This window comes from Astatotilapia calliptera, chromosome 20 (genome assembly GCF_900246225.1).
Source record: "Astatotilapia calliptera chromosome 20, fAstCal1.2, whole genome shotgun sequence".
Lineage (NCBI taxonomy): Eukaryota > Metazoa > Chordata > Actinopteri > Cichliformes > Cichlidae > Astatotilapia > Astatotilapia calliptera.
The window spans coordinates 7,257,041-7,274,147 of NC_039321.1; the positions used below are offsets into that span (position 1 = coordinate 7,257,041).

General features: G+C 40.0%; 1 protein-coding gene across 17 annotated transcripts in view; it reads left to right on the forward strand.

The window, feature by feature from the left end:
- Nucleotides 1-17,107, forward strand: part of hspg2 (heparan sulfate proteoglycan 2) — a 93,976-nt gene that overhangs the window by 64,322 nt on the left and 12,547 nt on the right. For 13 of the 17 annotated variants that reach the window (XM_026154414.1, XM_026154420.1, XM_026154415.1 and 10 more), the window contains 25 exons: nucleotides 155-319; nucleotides 426-536; nucleotides 767-867; nucleotides 969-1,149; nucleotides 3,484-3,543; nucleotides 6,063-6,185; nucleotides 6,390-6,542; nucleotides 6,739-6,899; nucleotides 7,141-7,218; nucleotides 9,223-9,358; nucleotides 9,504-9,655; nucleotides 10,729-10,873; nucleotides 11,827-11,970; nucleotides 12,867-13,001; nucleotides 13,118-13,299; nucleotides 13,442-13,637; nucleotides 13,837-14,016; nucleotides 14,150-14,410; nucleotides 14,536-14,698; nucleotides 15,340-15,437; nucleotides 15,533-15,799; nucleotides 15,920-16,032; nucleotides 16,168-16,315; nucleotides 16,419-16,535; nucleotides 16,710-16,727. In XM_026154414.1, coding sequence (XP_026010199.1) covers nucleotides 155-319; nucleotides 426-536; nucleotides 767-867; nucleotides 969-1,149; nucleotides 3,484-3,543; nucleotides 6,063-6,185; nucleotides 6,390-6,542; nucleotides 6,739-6,899; nucleotides 7,141-7,218; nucleotides 9,223-9,358; nucleotides 9,504-9,655; nucleotides 10,729-10,873; nucleotides 11,827-11,970; nucleotides 12,867-13,001; nucleotides 13,118-13,299; nucleotides 13,442-13,637; nucleotides 13,837-14,016; nucleotides 14,150-14,410; nucleotides 14,536-14,698; nucleotides 15,340-15,437; nucleotides 15,533-15,799; nucleotides 15,920-16,032; nucleotides 16,168-16,315; nucleotides 16,419-16,535; nucleotides 16,710-16,727 — 3,588 coding nt within the window. The remainder of the gene's footprint in view (nucleotides 1-154; nucleotides 320-425; nucleotides 537-766; nucleotides 868-968; nucleotides 1,150-3,483; nucleotides 3,544-6,062; nucleotides 6,186-6,389; nucleotides 6,543-6,738; nucleotides 6,900-7,140; nucleotides 7,219-9,222; nucleotides 9,359-9,503; nucleotides 9,656-10,728; nucleotides 10,874-11,826; nucleotides 11,971-12,866; nucleotides 13,002-13,117; nucleotides 13,300-13,441; nucleotides 13,638-13,836; nucleotides 14,017-14,149; nucleotides 14,411-14,535; nucleotides 14,699-15,339; nucleotides 15,438-15,532; nucleotides 15,800-15,919; nucleotides 16,033-16,167; nucleotides 16,316-16,418; nucleotides 16,536-16,709; nucleotides 16,728-17,107) is intronic. The other 4 variants (XM_026154416.1, XM_026154431.1, XM_026154424.1 and 1 more) reach the window with 3 other exon arrangements.

The window sequence follows — 17,107 nt, forward strand, 5'->3', positions numbered from 1 at the left end:
TTCCAATAAAATAAATGAAAGCCTTGTGCTGTAACTGTGCATGAAATCTATAGGAAACATAATAATTCAGAAATTTATGAAATTTTTGACTGTTCTTACAAAATTCTTCTCAGAGTGAATTCCTGAGTGTTTATATTGACCGTTGCACCTCCAGTTGCAGCCCCACTCGTAGTCAGAATTTATCCAGAGAGAGTCCTAGTGCCACAGGGAAACCCTGTCACTCTGCGGTGTCAGGTGTCTGGATCACCTCCGCACTATTTCTTCTGGTCGAGAGAAGATGGACAGCCAATCTCCGGCAGTGCTGAGAGACATAGACAAGGTACAAGATTCAACCCTTTCACCCTAAATGTAAATGAAACTGACATGATCGTATCTTGTATAGTAGAATGATGATATATATGCAAATGCGAAATTTGTGTGTGCAGGAGCCGAGCTGTACTTCACCAGCGTCCAGCCAAAGGATGCCGGTGTTTACATCTGCACCTGCCAAGACCAGCGCAGCACTAACAGGAGCCACGCTGAAATTGTTGTCACAAGTGTGTATGGGTATCACTGTCACATTAAGAGAAAGATGTTTTTCCTGATGCTGCCTGTTAAAGAACACCAAATATATGTCAGCTGTGGTTCAATAAACACTGATTTTTATGATGGAAAAAAAAGGATTTGGGCTTTGTGGTAAATTTAAATTGGTGTCTTGTGTTGCGTTCTGAAATCCTCTTGAAGTATTTTTAAACAGTCAATGTAATCTAACTCTCCCTGTCACCAGGTGTCCCTTCCAAACCTATCCAGGTAATCGTTGAAGAGCCCAAATCCCAGACTATAAGGGTCGGGTCTACTGTCCAATTCATCTGTACTGCACAGAGCAAGGTAACGCTGGCTCATCCTTTATTTATGAGACACTGAGACAGTGTTTTGGAGACGCATACCCTGTGAGATTCATATATGTTTATCTGCTAACTTACGTACAGTCACCAGCCTACACTCTGGTCTGGACTCGAAGCGGCAATGGGAAACTTCCCAACCGTGCCATGGACTTTAACGGCATCCTAACAATTCAGAATGTCCAGCCTGAGGATGCAGGTGTCTACATTTGCACAGGTTCCAACATGTTTGGCATGGACGAGGGCAGAGCCATCCTCTACGTGCCAGGTTCGTGATCCTTGGCACCGCATTCCATTACCCATCACGCCTTGCTGCCATACCAGCTGTGACTACCATACTTTCTCATCCTCACACATTACCCCAGTCCGTCGTCTTACAGTAGTGCATGCTTTTTGTTTCACGCCGTGTGATGTAAACATTCAGCTCAGGGTTAACAGCTTCCTAAGCGCTTGCAGTTCTAACTCCCAGTGCTTTCGCCCTCTGCTCTCAGTTACCACATATATGACATGTCTGACCTCATGCTGCCAATCAATCAGCTCTCTTCTCTGCTTTTTTTTTTAACTTACAGTCTTTTGTGTCTCTTAATGTGGTTTCCTGGAATATATATGAAGAAATACAGCTTGTGGGTTTGGTAATAACTGAAACTGTAGAACATAAGATATAACACACAATATACATGGGCAAGCATACAGATTAACTAATGGGCACTCAAAGGTCATATCTCTTTTGGAGATGTGATTTGTGGACAATGCTTTCTGCCAACACTCTGATGAAGCTACTGCTGATTTTTATCTTCTTGTTTGTTTGTTTTTTGGTTTATTTTTTCATAATTAATCGGTGGTGGTCTGGTTGCTTCCTGATTACTCATAGATTTTCTTGTTGGTGCCGCCAAACATTTTGCTAGCAGGGTGCTGGATTCTGGTGTGCTCCTATGCTCCTCCCTGGCTTAAGTGTAGTGTGTGTAGCGTAGTGCATAAGACGAGGGGAAATGCGGATGCCACGATGTGTGCTTAGTGACTCTGTGACTGACATTCAACTAGGACTTCACTGTAAAGGATGAATAGGAAGAAGTCCTACTACTCTTGAGTATTTGTGTTACCCAACTTTTAAAGTGTCCCTTCATGAAACTACTGGCTGCTTTGTTACTCCACTTACCATCCTGATGATGAACGTTGTTGAACAAAATGGTGCTACTAGTCACACAGTTGGTTAAATCTATGTTTAAATTTACTGTTGAACTGTGCTGTACTGTTGTAATAGTAATGTTTCATTCCTTTAGTGTTAGTCCACCTTTGTATTGATTGCTACTTCTAATTTTTTGTTGGTTAAAAACTTCAATATCTGACTTTTTCATCTGTCCTGCAGAAGAAAAAGAAAAAAGCATGTATTAAATCAACTACAATTGTATATTATGTTTTTTATTTACACTTTGTCAATGTTGTTGGTGCTTTTGATTCTGTGATTGACTGAAATTTGTTAGCCTAGAATGTTTTCATGAAATCAAATATATAAGAAATGTAGATTTTGGGTGGCTTTTTAAAGGAACCTTTAAAAAAGGCAACGTGGACACAGTTACATGGCAAGATGTTTGTTTACATTCACACAATTTTAAGTATTTTTACTAAAAAAAAATACTTTTAAATTTCACAGGTTAAACTTTAAATGTTGTGTTTTGGCTTTATTTCAGTCGACTAAGTAGATTTCTTTATTTTTCATTCTTATTAATTCAAAGGCTACATGTCAGCATGTATACACAAATGTGCTTTTAAATATATTTTTTAATTTACTCTCCTTTTTTTTACTTTCTTTTTAAAACACACCAAAATTATGTAATGTACACTACAATGTATTTATATTAACTGTGAAATATGTTTAAAAGAAAAAAAGTTATTAAAAGTATCACATATAGAACAAAGAGATTTTTTTTTTTACAGCCTCACTCATTTACATCTATTATATATTTTAGATTCAGGGTGACCACAAGCTGTATGTTGGCTTTTAGCACCTGAAATTTCTGTATTTAAAACAGCTTCTTGCTACTAACCTGCATGTGGCTACTTTGTATATCTTAATTTTGTGTTGCTGAACAGTTCTCATAGTGATGCTCTTTGAGTCTGTGTGTCTGTGTGTTTGTATGTTTCATGATTCTTTTGTCTGTTACACATGTGGTGGTCAGACTTTAAAGTCTAAGTGGGTTTTCCTCATTGTTAGATAAGCATAAAACTGATACATTTCAAAGCATCATTTCGGAAACTATCTTGACTCACACAATATGTATTAGGTAAGTATTAATTTGAATGCATGAAGCTATTTAATGGCACCACGAGTGACAAATTCTTAAACAATTAAAAAAAACCACAAGCTGAAATGGAAAAACAAATGTCAAAGTGGTGCCATTTGAATTCAATCCCATGATTTTTTAACATGTTTACATCGTGTGTGATGATGTTTGCAATCGAGTGGGAAAAACTACGGCGACTCACATGCAAGGACGGATGTAAGTGTCTCTGAGGAGATGCGAGGTAAACCACCGTTACTTCAGAAAGCTGACCTGTCAGTTTACCTGTTCCCTTCATCCCTTCCTCCCTCCCTCATATCCAGAGGCCTCACAGACTCAGATGTTTTACACATCCTATGAAATGTTTGAAGGACGCAGACATAGTAAGTCCGCATGAGCATGATTTCTTCTACAGGGTTCCCTAGAAGGACCCTCCTCTCTCTGTCTCCTTTACATGCATGCTCTAATCTTCCACAGCATGGATGCGCTAGTGATTTGGTAACATCCATGTACAACCACCCAAGCAACAGCTGCAGACGCTGCATAAATAATAGCCTGGAGCATACATGCTCTCTTATGTGGTGTTCAAAAAGTATCAAAAAAGTCGAATTTAGAGCTAAAAATGTGTTTTTTGTGTCCTTCTTAGAATTAAGGCTTATAAGATTGTACATGAGTGTTACTGGTTCCTACTTGACTTTTTTGGTTCATTTGGATCCATCACTGCTGGGAAAAGTGCATGTTCATTCCAATGGGCATCTCCTTGTGAATGTAGAGTCTACTTTCCATCATTTAGAAAAAGACTTTTAAAAATCTATTTTTTTCAGTCACTGGAGTCCTTTCAGTTACTTTATCGTCCTAGTTACAGATGACCAAAAAAGATGAAATATAACGTGGACAAAGTAATTAAGTATGTTTTGTTAAAATAATAATTGTCCAGCTAATTTTCTGGTTGTGTACTTGCATGTTTTATATGACAGAATGTCATATAGGAAATGTCACTTCATCCTTACCTTCTTTTCCTCTTCACTTTCCTCTATCGTTTCAGGAATCATGCTAAACTTTTTTTATACTGTCATCTGGGCTTCAAACATCATACTGTGCTTAATACATCTCATCACAACCCCATTGCATCATAGCTAAATGTGCATAGCAGACTGGAGTCCACACTTCCATTTGTGTGAAGAGATACTCAGATGGAAGTGTACTTCAAGTAACACCGTGAGTGTTTAGGCTAAACTATACTGCAGTGGCTTCATACAATCAAACACTGTATGAAGAAAATATTTGTTTCTTAAAGCAGTATCTTAATTCTAGTGTGATTATAGATAGTTGTTTTCTGCAGTGGCCACAGGTGAATTAGCTCAACGAGTAACAGAATGGATTTCCATATAATATCTGTGGTGCCCAGAGAATAACTCTTATTCCCATGACTATTTTCCAGACTCACTCAGTGCTCAGTTTATGTTTTTTTGAATAAAATTCCTCAACAACTTCTTTATGGATTGCCATGAAATATGCAGCACTACACATATTCACATCCTTTCACAACTGTTTGTAAACACCAGTAAACCTTTCACATAGCACCATCATCAGGCCGAGAGTGTCAGGTATTTTTTATAGCCCTAAAACTTGTTAAATAAAAACATCCAATCTTTTTGAGCTCTTCTTAAAATGTGATAATTAGCAAATTATTCAATATATTTCCTAAACACATGCAGGTTAACATGTTTCTTGGCATTTAGTTAAAAAATAGTACAAACTAATGGAACTACTGATATTGCTAGTCTTTTTGAATAGCAAATGAAATACCTTTACTGTAATACAGTATAACCAGAGTAAAAAAAGATGAGAAGAATTATATCTCAAAAACTGGGCAGATAAAACCAAAGCTAACTGCTAAGACAGATCCCATGTTAATAATGTGAGAAGTAGTTTTTTGGTGGGTTTTCTTCCTTTTTTGGTATTTTAAGTGTTATTGCATGTTGCACTGATTCTACCATAGACATTTACATCCATCCATCCGTTTTGTTCCACTTATCCAATCCAGGTATGTGTGGGTGGGGGGCAACCATGTCTGCCCTGTGACAGACACGTCACCAGTCTGTCAGTGGGCCAACACACAGAGACAGACAACCATTCACATTCACGCCTTCAGACAATTTAGAATCACCAGTTAGCCAAACCTCATGTCTTTGGACTGTGGGAGGAATCCAGAGAGAACCCAGGCAAGCATGAGGAGAATATGCAAACTTCACATAGAAAGGTCACACGGAGGATTCATACCCACGGCCTTCTTGCTATGACGTGACATTTACAAAACATAACAAATACAAATAATAAAATACATCTATAGTCATAATCAAATCAGTTCATAGATGCTAAGCCAGTGTTCAGACTGTCATGCCTGCCTCATGTCCCACAGTGAACGCCCTGGAGTGTTCGTGTCACTGGGGTCAGAGAGTCAAAGATTAGCCAAGGCTTCAAAAATCCCAGTTTTCAGCCTACAGTACATAGCCTCCTCCCATCCGACTGAAAGAGCCCTTTCTTTTGGTCTGCTACCCTGGGATCGAATACACAGTCCAGAAGCTAGCCAAACTGGCGTAGACAGCAATATATCCAGAGGCCCTGCCAAGGACTGCATGCCACATCTCATCTGTTTTGTCTGCACTGGGGATTTAGGCTGCCAAGTGGGTTGAGGCACAGGCCATCACTTTCTCTCTAAGTCTGATCACTCCCTTACATGTAAAAACATTTCCACAGTTTGTAATAAAATAACCCGATGGTCAAGCAGAGGCTGTAGTCTCCTGACAAAAATTCATGATTCATTTAGAAGGTCTGTTTCTCCATGTTAGGTCTGGCGAGATTTTAGAGCTGTGCTTGACTGAATTGTGTCCTTCTGTAGCTGCAGAGGGGGCCCGGCCTCTGGCCACTGTAACTCCCTCAGTGCTGAACGTCTATCAAGGCCAGAGGGCAGAGTTCCACTGCACAGTAACTGGAAACCCAACCCCTGCCATCGAATGGATTGGTATGATAAGTTGGATTTCATTCTTAATCTATTTAATGCAGGGTTTATTGAGCTATTTCTAGTTATTTAAGTAGAAAGACCAGATTCCGCTATGTTGTGTTTGTCTCTAGGAAATCTAGTCCAGCAAAAGAAATCTACAAAACTTACCCCCACTGCTTTGATTTTGTCATTAGTGACATTAGTGTAATTGTGTGATCCCTACAGGAGGTCCAGGTAACCGAATGAGTCAGAGAGCAGTAATACGAGGTGGCATACTGACCTTCACCTCAGTGGACGCGGCTGATGAGGGAGACTACACCTGCAAGGCCCTAAACACGCATGGCGAGCACACAGCGCGGGTTTCTCTCCTTGTCCAAAGTATGCACTGTGTTTAAGTGTGTATGCCTTTTTATTTCATGTTTCCACAGAAACATTTTGAGGACTCACAACTATCTGGGGACAAAATACAATGTTCGGGTTTAGGAATAGAGTGGTTTTCTAAGTTAACAGATGATTCCAGTTTCCTGTGATCACAATATGTGTCTTTGAATGTCATGTTGCATTCTTTGGTTAGACTCTAACCCTAGCGGTCTAGGCAACCTACCTCAAGTCCAAGTCAGTCCTCAAAATACAGAAGTCCAAGAAGGTGACACATTGAGGTTGTACTGCAGAGCATCGGGATCACCCACCCCGAAGCTCACCTGGCTGAAAAATGGAGGACAAATCCCCCCTCAGGTGAGCTATATCCATCTTTCCAATGCCTGAAAGAACAGCATTTAATTAAAAACGGTAATCGCATTTATATTCCTTTCTGTATTATCTCTATCTAAAACCTCAAGGTAAGTCCAGTGCCGATGGTAATCAGAGTGTTTATGGCTGTTTCAGCATTTTGACCTCTTAACTTTATTTTTCCCTCCCTTCTGTTTGTCTCCTCCTCTTCTTTTTTTTGTCCTACCCTGTTCTGACATTTGCTCAGGCTATTCCCTCTCACGGTTTCCATCAGTTTAAAAGCAACAGTCTCGATGTGTTACAGAGACGTATTGAGGACCTGCAGGTCTGTCCATCTGTCCACCGTCTGTCTGTTTTGTCTCATAGTTCACATCCATTGTCCTCTACTGACCTTGTCTTCACACATTGTCGACTAAGTGCATGATCAAACGTGTCCTTGATTCACACTTTGTAAACTATGTTAATTTGTCACAGCTGCTCACTAAGTCATTGTGGCATTGGTGCCAAATACATTAAAACCAACTAGCTTGGCCCGGTTGACTTCTTAGTGTACTCGCATGCAGTACCTGTTTTTAAATTATGTTGTAATAATAAAGGCATTCCATGGTGTCCTGTTTTTGTGCTGTCCATATCATACCATCCCTCAAATGTTTGGGTTCTCAGCACCCAGTTGACCCCATCATTCCATTGAGTGTATTAACAGCACTAAGCATACAGTAGGTACTGTAGGTATTTCAGACATATTTTTCTCTATGCCAGGCGTAGCCCTCTGCCCCCCTGCCCAGAGGGTTTTGTGTTAGTCTGGATTCTGACCGGCCCTCCTCGGCTTGACAAGGGCTTCGGGGCCTGTTTAGTTCTGCCTCAGAGAGCCACTGCGTTGTGTCAGCCTTTCCCAGGGGGAGCCGGGCTCTGCCGTGCGACCACGCAGAAATTCTGTATGCTCTAGCAAACAGCTTGCTTTGAAAACTTGTCAATGGGTTCAGACACACATTGAGCCACAGCCCGCCTCAGCCACTGCTCGGTTTAGCCTCCCTCACGGTTGAATGGTCCGAAGCTAAGCAGCTTTGTCCATGGATGCCCTGACACCCCCCGGATACAGTAATCCCTCCCCAGACCAACCCCTTTCTGTTTCTCCTCCCATCTAAGGTGTTTCCAAACTTAATACAAGCTCATTTTCAGCTTTGCTGGGCATCTGACTGCCATGTGGAGTAGAGTACAAACAAGTCAAGTTGCTAGCTGAAAAGTCTCAGGAGCTCATAAATATGTGGTGAAATTGTTTTAAGATATTTGATGGTGGATATAAAGTTTAGACCTGTTTTAAAATGCTAACTGTCACAACCTGTCTTCTCTAAATGTTGTAATTTTTTCATTATTTTGGTGATCAACAACTGTAAGCTGTAGTAAATTTACAGTACTGTGCAAAAAGTTTTGAGTCACCCCAAATTTCTTTATATTTTGCTAGGAAAGTTGAAAATAGGTACAGTGATTTATTGAAATGTGCAAATGTAAATCGAGGTACATTATGTAAGGCAAAAACAGAGTTTGTTCAATTTTAAACCAGCTTGAAAGTCAATAATTGGGAATTGGGACTGAACAATAATACTTGTTCAGTCTGTGCTTATGATTCAACACAAGAAATATTGCTCTTAAGCAACATTTCTTTGTAAATTCTTGAAGCGGTTTGAAGCATCTGTTCCTAAACAGATACTGTTTATTTGCTCTAGATACTTTTTTAGGCCTGGGAAGTGGTACGTGGCTTAAAAAACAAAAATCCTTCCTTTGCAAATGGTCTAAAAGGATTTAAAAAACAGCCAATGTTCAAAGAATTTTGAAAGACCTTCATAAGAGAAAATGGAGAAGAGACCACCTAAAAAATCAAGAAGGCTGCTGGAAGCTTGGGAACAAAATATAAAGAAAAGTCCTCAAGATGAGTGCACAGTGCTGTAATTATCACTGATCATGGACTATTAACAAATCATAACATCGTAGTAAAGCTGGCACTACTTTTTACACTTCCATGTACGATGGACAGTGTCACCAAATTCATAAACAACTGTACAAACTAGAGTAATAACAGCTCTTGTCTCGTCTTTAAGACCTATGCTATAGCGCTTTTGTGTTGCTTTTAGCTAGTAATGTGACTCAATCAGCAATGTTATATTTGTGCTGTTTCAAGGGACACAGGTAAGTAATGTGCTCTGTCAGTTTATGATTTATCTTTGTCAAATATGAGGCAAATATAAGTCAAATAACGCTTGTTTTGTATTGTTTCACAAAAGAATGGTAATGTAGTTTCTAAGTTTGTCTCATTTTTGTATGTCCTCTCCAGGCTCGTAATGACCGCACCGACATCGGTACTCTGTTCATCCCTAATATCAAGGTGGCCGACTCGGGTACTTATATGTGTGTCGGCAGCAACAGCATTGGCTCAAATAGTGCTCCCATTAAAGTCAGTGTGCACAAAGGTAAGACAGCATGGTAGTCAAACTAAAGTCATCAGTGGCTCCGACACAACTTTCAATTTTAATTTCATTTTATTGTGTTTTACTATAAATACTCTGACAGATAAAAACACTGTTCAGCTTAACTATTTATGTTTGTGCCTTGCAGCCGATCATAGCTATAATGTGGTGAGCATCCAACCATCCATAGCTGATGTCCAAGTAGGCCACAATCTGGAGCTCAATTGTTTTGCGCCAGGAAATCCTCCTCCCCCTGTCATCTGGACTAAAGCTAGTGGACACCTCTCTGCCAATCACCAGGTAATCACACATTGTGCGTCATTGTTCCTCCATTTGATAAGAGATATCTTATATGCTAGCAAGGGAAAATAATCTATATAACCTTTATCTTTTCCAGACTGCACATAAATTTGGTTCTTTGACTTAGACTCACTCAACATGCATACAGTACATACTATACAATCACAAGGATCGCGGTTCTTGCCAAAGTCCAGTGTATGCACAACCTACTTTTGTGCCTATCCATTATATCAGTTTTGTCAGCATTTTTATGTCAGATATAGTAATAGTAATATATAATCCTTAGTAATGCATGCACAGTTAGCATGTATTTCAGACAAAAGAACTTTGTAAAAACAGTAAATAGTAAGAAAAACTTTTAAGATTTGGAACGAGACATTACTGCTGACTTTTTTTAATGCTTTAACCACCAGAAAGTTATGCCATCTAGTTCAAGAAAAGGCTGACATTTCCAAAAATGATATCTCCAAAACTAAGCATGTCACACAAAATAATCTAGATGGACACATCTGTCAAAACAGCTGCGAACCACCAAGAAATAGACTTTTCAGGCCTTGTGGTATCTGGCAACAAGATATGAACTGCAAATCCTTTAACTCCCCTAAGTTTCAATGTGATGACAGACTTGTTGTTCCACAGCAGCTCACAGATGCTCAGTTTGAGTTTCATCTGGGGAAATTAGCTGTAGGGTTCATCCTTCCCACAGTGCATCCTGGTGGCATTGCTTCCCCTGGTAAATGTTAGCTGTTCACACGATTTCAAAGAGAAGGGAATCAGCTGGCTTCCTTCAATTGCTTAAAATGTAGTTCAGTCCCTGGTCTGTGAATTTGCAGCCCTATATACAACAGCATACTTTATGTTAGTAACTATCATTAAATTTCCCGTAACTTGTGTGAATATATTCCTCAGCTTAACGTGTAATGTTGAGACATAATAATCAATTATATTGGCTTCATTAGTGAGTGGTTATAATGTTTTGCTCATTAGTGTATTGATTTTTTTTCCAGTAGTAAATGTAAGGTGGTAATTTCATCTTGCATGTTCAGTTGAAGCAACTCGATTCCTTTGTGCAGGTTGTGGGCAGTCAGCTACGAATCCTGTCAGCTACTGCAGACGACTCAGGAGAGTATATCTGTCGAGTACAAGGAAACCCCGGCAGCTCTGGATCTCGTGTCCATCAGGCCTCTGTCTCTGTGTCTGTTACTTCGTCTTCTTCACGTAAGTTTGTGTGGCACTGAGAGCCTTCCCTGAAAAAGATATCATACGGGAGCACATGTTCTAAAACCTGTATGGATCTTTCAGCATTGATGGTGCCTTTCCAGATGTGCAAGCTGCCCATTCTATAGGCACTAATGCACCTCCATAATATGAGACATTCAGAATTCAGAATTGTACGTTGAGGAACATTATTCTGAAATTGCTCAAATAATTTTTCTGCTGACTGGCATCCCTCTTTATTTCAGAGAATCTATGAAAAGATGTTCTTTTTAGACCCACTCATGTTAGTGACCTGTTGCTAATTAACCAAATTAGTTGCAAAATTTTCTTCCAGCTGTTTATTTTTTATTTTTTGGTAACACTTAATTTTCCAGTCTTCTTTGCTCAGTCTTTTTTTTTTTTTTGATTTTCCGTTGCCATTATATTCAAATGATCTAATATTTTTTTGTGAAATAGTAAAATGACTCAGTTTAAATATTTGATTGTTTCCAATGTTCTGTTATAAAGACTGACTGACAGACTCAAGTAATCTAAGAGCCCATTGGGTTTTTTCACATTGTTTAAGCTCACTGTGTTCACCATGCTTGAGATTGACAGTACCAGGGATTTTTATTTGCCAGCATCCGTCAGCAGCTGGGCGAAACAGGGCATTACATGGGAAGGTGTTGTTCTCACTGCTTCACTTCATGAATTAACTTTCCATTTTCAGTTTCCAGTGTTGCCCAGTGTGACCTCAGATTGAATTATTTTCCCTGCAACTATCCCATGATCTCATCCTCATTCACTTCTTCCTTGACTTCAGTGATGTTTGAGTTACTTTCCCAGCTGCCAGTGTAACCCATCACCATGATGAATCTGTTGCTTCATGTTTTTGTGACTAGTATATCAGTTAAATGAATGAGATTGTTCAAAGAGATTTTGTCCAGAGTCAAAACCACTGCTTTCTGCTGCAGGCCAGCAGAGCCCAATCATTGCCATTGAACCCCACAGCGCTGCAGTGCGTGTAGGGGAGTCAGCCAGCTTCAAATGCAATGTGTACAGTGGAGCCCAGCCTGTTAGACTGGAGTGGAAACTGGCCAGTAACAAGCCATTGCCAGGTAATTACTGTGCTCAAACCGCCTTTAAAGAACAAAACCTTCTTAATAACTACTGATTTTATGACATAATTATTTACAATCAGTTACAGCTGCAGTTCACCCTCCATAATATATTCTATGTTTAATCACTAATTTTAAACTTCATTCAGGGAGCTTTTGAGAAAGCGTCCTTTTTATTGTAATAACAAATTGATACTTGCTTATAAATATGATCAATAAATATTCATATTTTCTAGAGTGAAAGCTTTTACAGTGAAACCAAGGGTTTACGTGGGGGGCTAGAAAAACATATTTGAATGTTTTTGAGAGTTTTCTGAGATTTAAGGATAAAAACCAGGGTGTTTTCACACATTTACTATAGTTCTGAACTTTTCTAAATGTTACCACATGTCCACCACGGTTAAATTGGACAATAAAAAATCTTTAACCTGAAAGTTCACAAGTTTGTGAACTTTGAACTTTCAGGTGTCCATGTTATGTCAGATTGCTCAAAGGTGGGACATTGAATTCAAAGCTTCGTCCTCCATGCTCTCGTCAAGCAGCTTCTTAGCCTAAATCACACAGAGCATTTCTAGTATTAAAAATATGACTAATACAAAGTATTTTCTGATAAACAAACGTAGAAAATGTTCAGACAGCACCCCAACCTGAAAGAGAAATTCTAAATGAGTTTTCATTAGCACTCTCCTTTCCCGTGAAGTTTTACTTCTTTCAAACCCCACACCGCCAAAAAGGTTCACACTTTTGTCTGTCTTAAAGAAGTAATTAGATACCTCTTTGTACCAGTGAATAAGAGATTACTACTGCTGATTTTGTAGACTGAGTACAATTTTTTTAAATGTCTTCTTCAGTTTTTAAAGCTAATTTAATGTTTCATTTGCCACTGTGTTCTGCAGACAATGTCAAAGTCAGCTCTGATGGTTCTGTTATTACCATTACCAATGCACGCACCATCAACCATGGTGCCTATCGCTGTGTGGCAAGCAACCCATTCGGCATCACGCACACCATAGTGTCTTTGATTGTTAAGGGTAAGCTGCATGCATGTCATTCAGCACTTTATTCAAACTGGTTTGCACGATGGTTCCCTCTAGTGGCTGCTTAAATATCAGCACTCCATACCAATATTGTGCGTATGTACCTTCAGAGGCTCCTGTGGCCACGGTAACCCCTGTCGGGCCTGTACAGATTAGGGTGGGTGAGCCCATTAACCTGGAATGCCAAGCTTCAGGAGAGCCCCGCCCCTTGGTTTCATGGCACAGGCTTGACAACAACCGCAAGGTAGTGCTGAGCAGTCCTGTGCTCGTGGAGTCCAACGCAGTCATGCAGGTACTGATATTCTTAGACCACTGTCAAAATTTTCAAACCAATCCAGATTTCTACCTGTTTTCCTAGTTAAAGACCCAGCTTCCAAGTCAGTGCTTGTCTGTTTATTTTAATATTATCTCTTTTAATTATGTCCTTTTTTCAGATACTAGCAGCACGTCCAGAAGACAGTGGCACATATGTGTGTGCAGCTCGAAACAATGAAGGTACTACTGAGACCAGGGTGGAAGTAATTGTCGAGGGAGGATCCCAGTTGCCTACAGTGCCCAGGGCCTTTGTTCCTGAACCGCTTATGATTGTAGTGGAGGGTCAAACTGCAACACTGCGCTGTGAGGCCCACGGTAATGTATTTTGAATTCATCTGAAACCTTTTTATAAATACACTTTGACAGTTTTTATGTTGTAGTACTATAAAAAGGTAAAACCTGTAAAATCAGCTTCATTTTAAGTGAATACTGCAAGAAGTAAACAGTTTGAAAGTGTCCATTTCAAGCCGAGCTGAAAAGAATATATTTATTTCCCTGCTTTGTCTTTTGGTAGGTTTCCCTGCCCCAGAAATCAGGTGGACCAAGCTGCGGTCCCCTCTGCCTTGGCGGCACACGCTTGTGAACAACAGCTTGGTGTTGCAAAACGTTGGCAGACAAGACTCTGGAGAGTACATCTGCAGTGCCACCAACAACATGGGCACCACTAAAGTCACCATTACGTTAGATGTAGAGAGTGAGTGTCTGTATTTCCATTGTTGCTTCTGTAGTCACTTTTCAGAGTCTGTCTGGGTATGCGTGTACTATGGATTTAAAGTAGTTTTGCAGTCTATAGTTAATCTACTGAGTTTTTCCTCTCTTGTCTCTAGCTCCTCCGTATGCCACCTCTGTGCCTAATGATGTGGCTGTGCGGGTTGGGGAGGTGATCAGGTTGCAATGCCTGGCCCATGGAACTCCTCCTTTGACCTATACTTGGACCAAGCTGGATGGAAACCTCTCGCCAAGGGCTGAGGTTAGGGAAGGGGACCTCCAGATAAACCTAGCTACCTCTGAGGATGCTGGAAGCTACAAGTGTGTGGCCAGCAACAAAGTGGGCAACAGTGAAGTGATTGCAAAAGTCACAGTCAGATGTGAGTTAGGCCAGTAGTCTAAAATAAATACCACTCATATTTCTTCTTGTGAAAATTTCTTCTTGTAACCGTTATGTGCTGTGTCACAGCAAAACTTAGACGACAGTCTTCTTTCCTTTTTGTAGCTCCGTTGGCAGTGCGTGTAGCACCACAGGTTGAAGTAAAAGCCCAGGGCAGTGCTGTGGAGTTCACCTGTTCAGCAGCAGGTGGTGTAGAAACCAAGATTGAGTGGCTAAAGGAAGGAGGAGCCCTTCCACCAAACAGCCACATCAAGGATGGAGTGCTCAGGTAATTCGTTTTGGATTCATGAAAATGGAAAAGAAGTCATAATTAAAAACGTGTCAGTATGTGGATGTTTGTGTGTCCTGAAAGTTTAGTCTTCTCATCTTAGTCTTCCCAAAACAAATTAAACATAATAAACTCAAAAGATCTACCTAAAGGTGAGGTGATATTGTGTACTTTGGATTTTTTACAAGTCAACAAATGTGCATCAATTCAGTCATCACATGAATCAATCTCTTAATGCATTTTGAGTTTTCTATATTGTCTCTGTTAAGGTAAATTTGTTCCTACTGAACATTTTTAAAACAAGTTACAATTATGTGATTTTAATTTTAAAGGGCAGATTATGAAAACTGCATATCAAGGAAAAAATATGATGAATTTATGGGGACTATGTTCAGACGTGGATTTGGTGTGCTTGTGTTTATTTCAGGCAGGAGGTTAGTACAGAAGGAATGAGCTAAAAGTAAACTGCAGAGCCTTTGTTCACTGTGATAAATACACTCTCCTACACGACGGTGTAGTTTGTTGATATGTTTGTAATGTTTTTTTTCTACAACAACTGAGAAGCAAAAGTAAAATAATCAAGTCCCTTAAATGTTCTATAATATGTGTTCAAACTTTTTTCCAATCACCTTTTCCTGCAGGATTGAGAACCTAGAGCAAAGCAATGAAGGTGTTTATATCTGCCGAGCTAGCAGCGTGTATGGTCAAGCACAGGACACTGCTCGTTTGACAATCCAAGGTCTGTTACGTCCTTTGTGTATACGCTAATCTATACACTGCTTTATCCAAACCAGTTCCAACCTTATTCATCTTTGTTATTTATTTTTTCCACAGCCTTGCCAAAGGTCATGATCAATGTGCGTACCTCAGTGCAGACAGTTATGATTGGGAACTCTGTGGAGTTTGAATGCCAGGCTGTTGGTGACCCAGAGCCCACAGTAAAGTGGAGCAAAGTCGGTGGGTCTCTGCCACCTCACATTGTAGTGAAGGGTGGCATGCTGAAGATTGAACAGGTGACAGAGGCCGATGCTGGCCAGTACCGCTGCACAGCCACCAATGATGTGGGCTCAGTACAGTCTCAAGTGGTCCTGAATGTCCAGTGTGAGTTCATAATGGGACATTTTTCCCTTTCATCACATAGGCAGATGCTTGCACTTTCAAACATATTAATGACTTAAGCTCCCACTCATCATCATTTCAATTCCTAACTTGTTTGCACAGCCCTTCCTCAAATTGCTGCTCTGCCAAAAACGAAGGAGGTGGCAGTTGGGTCAGATGCAGTCTTGCCTTGTGTGGCCTCAGGATATCCTGTTCCTGATATCAAATGGTCTAAGGTAGCCTAGCAGACATTGTTAAGATAGATTATTGAGGCTAAAGTCTCTCTTTGGTAAAACCTTATTTTAAAAATATGTGCATAGTGTGTTTTATGTACAAATCTTTTTATTTATTTTTTTTGTTTGTTTATGTAGCTTGATAGGGAGCTTCCTGCTAAGTGTTTCCAAGAAGCCAACGTGCTGACAGTTCCTCGGGTCACCCATGAGGATTCTGGCACATACGTCTGTACAGCCTCAAACAAGCAGGGCAAAGTGGAGTCCTTTACTACACTTGAAGTCCATGGTTAGTGTGGGGAGTTGAGATATTAGTAAATAGCTGTGAGTATGAACCAAAGAAAAGCCTGCGTTAACTATAATGTGATTCTTTTTCTTGTTTTTCCTTCCAGAGAGAGTGATGCCATATTTTGCCCAGGAACCTTCGTCGTACCTCACCCTGCCAACTATCAAAAATGCTTATAAAGCTTTCAATATTAAGGTCAACTTTAGACCTGATAACGTTGATGGTAAGGATGTACATACTTAAATCTGCTTTAATTGCATAGTGTATATTTTGCATTACTTTTTTGTTAAATCTTGCGCATTGTTGTGTAGTATATTTTTCATATCTCCTCATGTGTAATTTCACTGCGTCTCCTGTCCCTTCCATCTCTCTCACATCTCACCCGTGTGGTGGGAAGGTCTCATATTGTACGCTGGTGAGTCTCAGTGCTTGAGAATCTCAGGAACTCAAGGCTGATGTTGGCAGTATTGCTTTTTGGCTGCATCAGATTTTCCCATAATGCATCCAGCTCAGAGCTGATTTTGGGGCTGTGAAACAGATTCGACATGGTGCATGGCCAATGTTTTTGTACTGAGTTTTCATTCGTGATTCCAAGAACACATTTGGTAATATTAGATGTGATCAGTATTAAAAAAGCTTACAAGTCTGCTTTCACATCCCAGTCTTGTTCATCCGCTTCAAAGCTATGTACAAATCAGCTGTGCTTCAAATGATTGTATGTATAAGGAAGAACAATATTACAAATGCACATTTGAAGCTAAAGTCAAGCTGCTTTTGCAAGTACAGTAGTTATAC